Raw genomic sequence first — 2,182 nt, 5'->3', positions numbered from 1 at the left:
TTTTCCTCTTTTTCTTTTTCCTCTTTTTCTTTTTCCTCTTTTTCTTTCTCCTCTTTTTCTTTCTCCTTTCCTTTCTCTTTTTCCTTTTTTATCTTTTCCCTTTCCTTTCTCTTTTTCCTTTTTTATCTTTTCCCTTTTTTTTATGTTTTCCTTTTTTCCCAAGCAGGAATGTTTTTCCTTCCCCCAAAAAAGATCCCAGGGAGAGCAGAGCAAGCCCCGAACACGTTCAAGCTCCAATCTCCCTCCCCCCCCAATCAGCAATACCTGATATCTAAATCTTTTGGCTCATTCTAAGCTGCAGGGACTTGTAACTTTTTATCTCTAAATCTTCCTCCACGCACCTTCCCGATTTCCTTTCAGCTCCAAGGCTTAATACCCCTGCTTGTACTTTCATCCCTCGAACACTGTGAGCTTTAAATTGTCTCTGGGATACAGGATAATCAGTTCTCTGCTGTGTTAATCCTCATTATGTGCCTATTAAAATGAAGATTAAATCAGGCATTAGGGTGCCTCCTCCCGTTATGAAATCTGAAAAACAGGATTGGAGTGGGTTGGGGGCAGGAGGGGGGAGGAAGGGAAAGCACCAAACACCTAAAAAAGTCATTTCTTGAGCTTCACCGGGAAGGAATAAAAGCCAGAGCGAGGTGTGAATCCACGATTTTACCCAGGGAATTGTGCAGGTGAGGGGGAGATAAGGAGGCAGCACCCGAGGACTCGGGTTTTGGGCAGGGAGGGGGGGATTTGCATGTGCCTACGTGAGGTGCAGAGTGTGAGTCCGCGGGCTCAGCTCGGCACACACGTGCTCTGGCAGCAGCGATGCCTCCCCAGCAGCACGAACACACCGGTACCTGCGCTCACCTCGGGGGGGGGGGAAACCTGTTCCAAGGATCCCTGCCAAGCTGCTCGGGTGGGAAAACAGCTCTCCCGCCAGGGCAGGTGCTTTTCTTGCGGGGTGGGGGAACATTTAGGACCGCGCTGTCATTTCCTCGAGCTCAATTATCCATAGGAAGTCGTCGTCCCCCCCCCCCCCCTTCCCCCTTTCCCCACTTCTCCTCCCTTTCCCAGCGCTCCTCCACGAGCAGATTAACTTTTCGGTTATTGTTGCTTTGGCAGGTACTTTTAATTGGCTGGAAAACATCCTTCCTGTGAAGTTGCAGTTTCGTGGGGCTTGAATGAGTCCAGTCCTCCCCTGGCTCTGCCCAGCGCCGCCGATTGGCTCCGCAGCCCGGGGGGGGGACCGATAAGGGCGGCTATAAAAAGCCCTGGGCTGCTCCTGGTCCCCCGACGAGCAGGAGCCAGAGGGGCCACACGGATCCTGCGGCACATCCAGCGCATCCCGCACATCCCCGAGCTCCGCAGCCTCTCCCCTCTCTCTCTCTGTGTCTCTCGCGTATCCAGCTCCACATCTTCGCTCGAGCCGGAGTGGAAGAGGAGACACACACACACACACACAGAGCCACCAAAAAAAAAAAAAACCACCCAAAAAAACCCCCCACACTTAGCGGAAACTTGTCAGAGAATGCTCCTAAAGTCTGGTTTTCTCCTGCTGCTGGCGATCAGTGCGTCCGCATCCTACGAAGCCGAGCAGAATGACTCTGTGAGCCCCAGGAAGCCCAGGGTGGCAGCCCAGAACTCAGGTAACACCCAGCAAGGAGAGCTTGGAGCTCAGCCCTCGTGTCTTAAACTGTCTCAGATTGCTCTGCCGCTGATTTTTATTCTTTTTTTTTTTCCTTTTTTTTTTCCTTCTTTTTCCTTTTTTTCCTTCTATTTCCTTCTTTTTCCTTTTTCCTTCTTTTCCCTTTTTTCTCCTTTTTTTCTCCTTTTTCTTCTTTTTCCTTTCCCCCCTTCTTTTTTCTCTCTTTCTTTTTCCCTTCCTTCTTCTTTTTCATTTTTATCTTTACCTTTTCCTTTTTTATCTTTTCCTTTTTTATCTTTTCCTTGTTTCCCCCCCTTTTTCTTTCCCCCTTTTTTCCCTTTTCCCCCCTTTTTCCCCCCCTTTCTTACCCCTCTTCCCCCCTCACCCTTTTCCCCCCTTTTCCCCCCTTTTTTCTTCCCCTCTTTTTTCCCCCCTTTTCCCCCCCCTTTTTCTCCCCTTCTTTTTCCCCCCTTTTTTTTCCTCTCTTTCCCCCTCATCCTTTTTTTCCCCCCTTTTCCCCCCCTTTTTCTCCCCTTTCCCCCCCCC

The 2,182-nt window shown here is 49.9% G+C and overlaps 1 protein-coding gene across 1 annotated transcript in view; it reads left to right on the top strand.

Moving 5' to 3' along the window:
• Positions 1–1,205: 1,205 nt before the first annotated feature.
• Positions 1,206–2,182, top strand: part of STC1 (stanniocalcin 1) — an 11,295-nt gene continuing 10,318 nt past the window's right edge. Inside the window, exon 1 of the mRNA XM_027665175.1 lies at positions 1,206–1,637. Within this exon, the coding sequence (XP_027520976.1) occupies positions 1,520–1,637 (118 nt within the window). The 5' untranslated portion in view covers positions 1,206–1,519. The remainder of the gene's footprint in view (positions 1,638–2,182) is intronic.

This window comes from Corapipo altera, unplaced genomic scaffold (assembly GCF_003945725.1).
Source record: "Corapipo altera isolate COAL_440 unplaced genomic scaffold, ASM394572v1 171, whole genome shotgun sequence".
In the NCBI taxonomy this organism is placed as follows: Eukaryota; Metazoa; Chordata; class Aves; order Passeriformes; family Pipridae; genus Corapipo; species Corapipo altera.
Note: the sequence above shows the minus strand (reverse complement) of the source record. Positions and strands in the feature narration are given on the sequence as shown.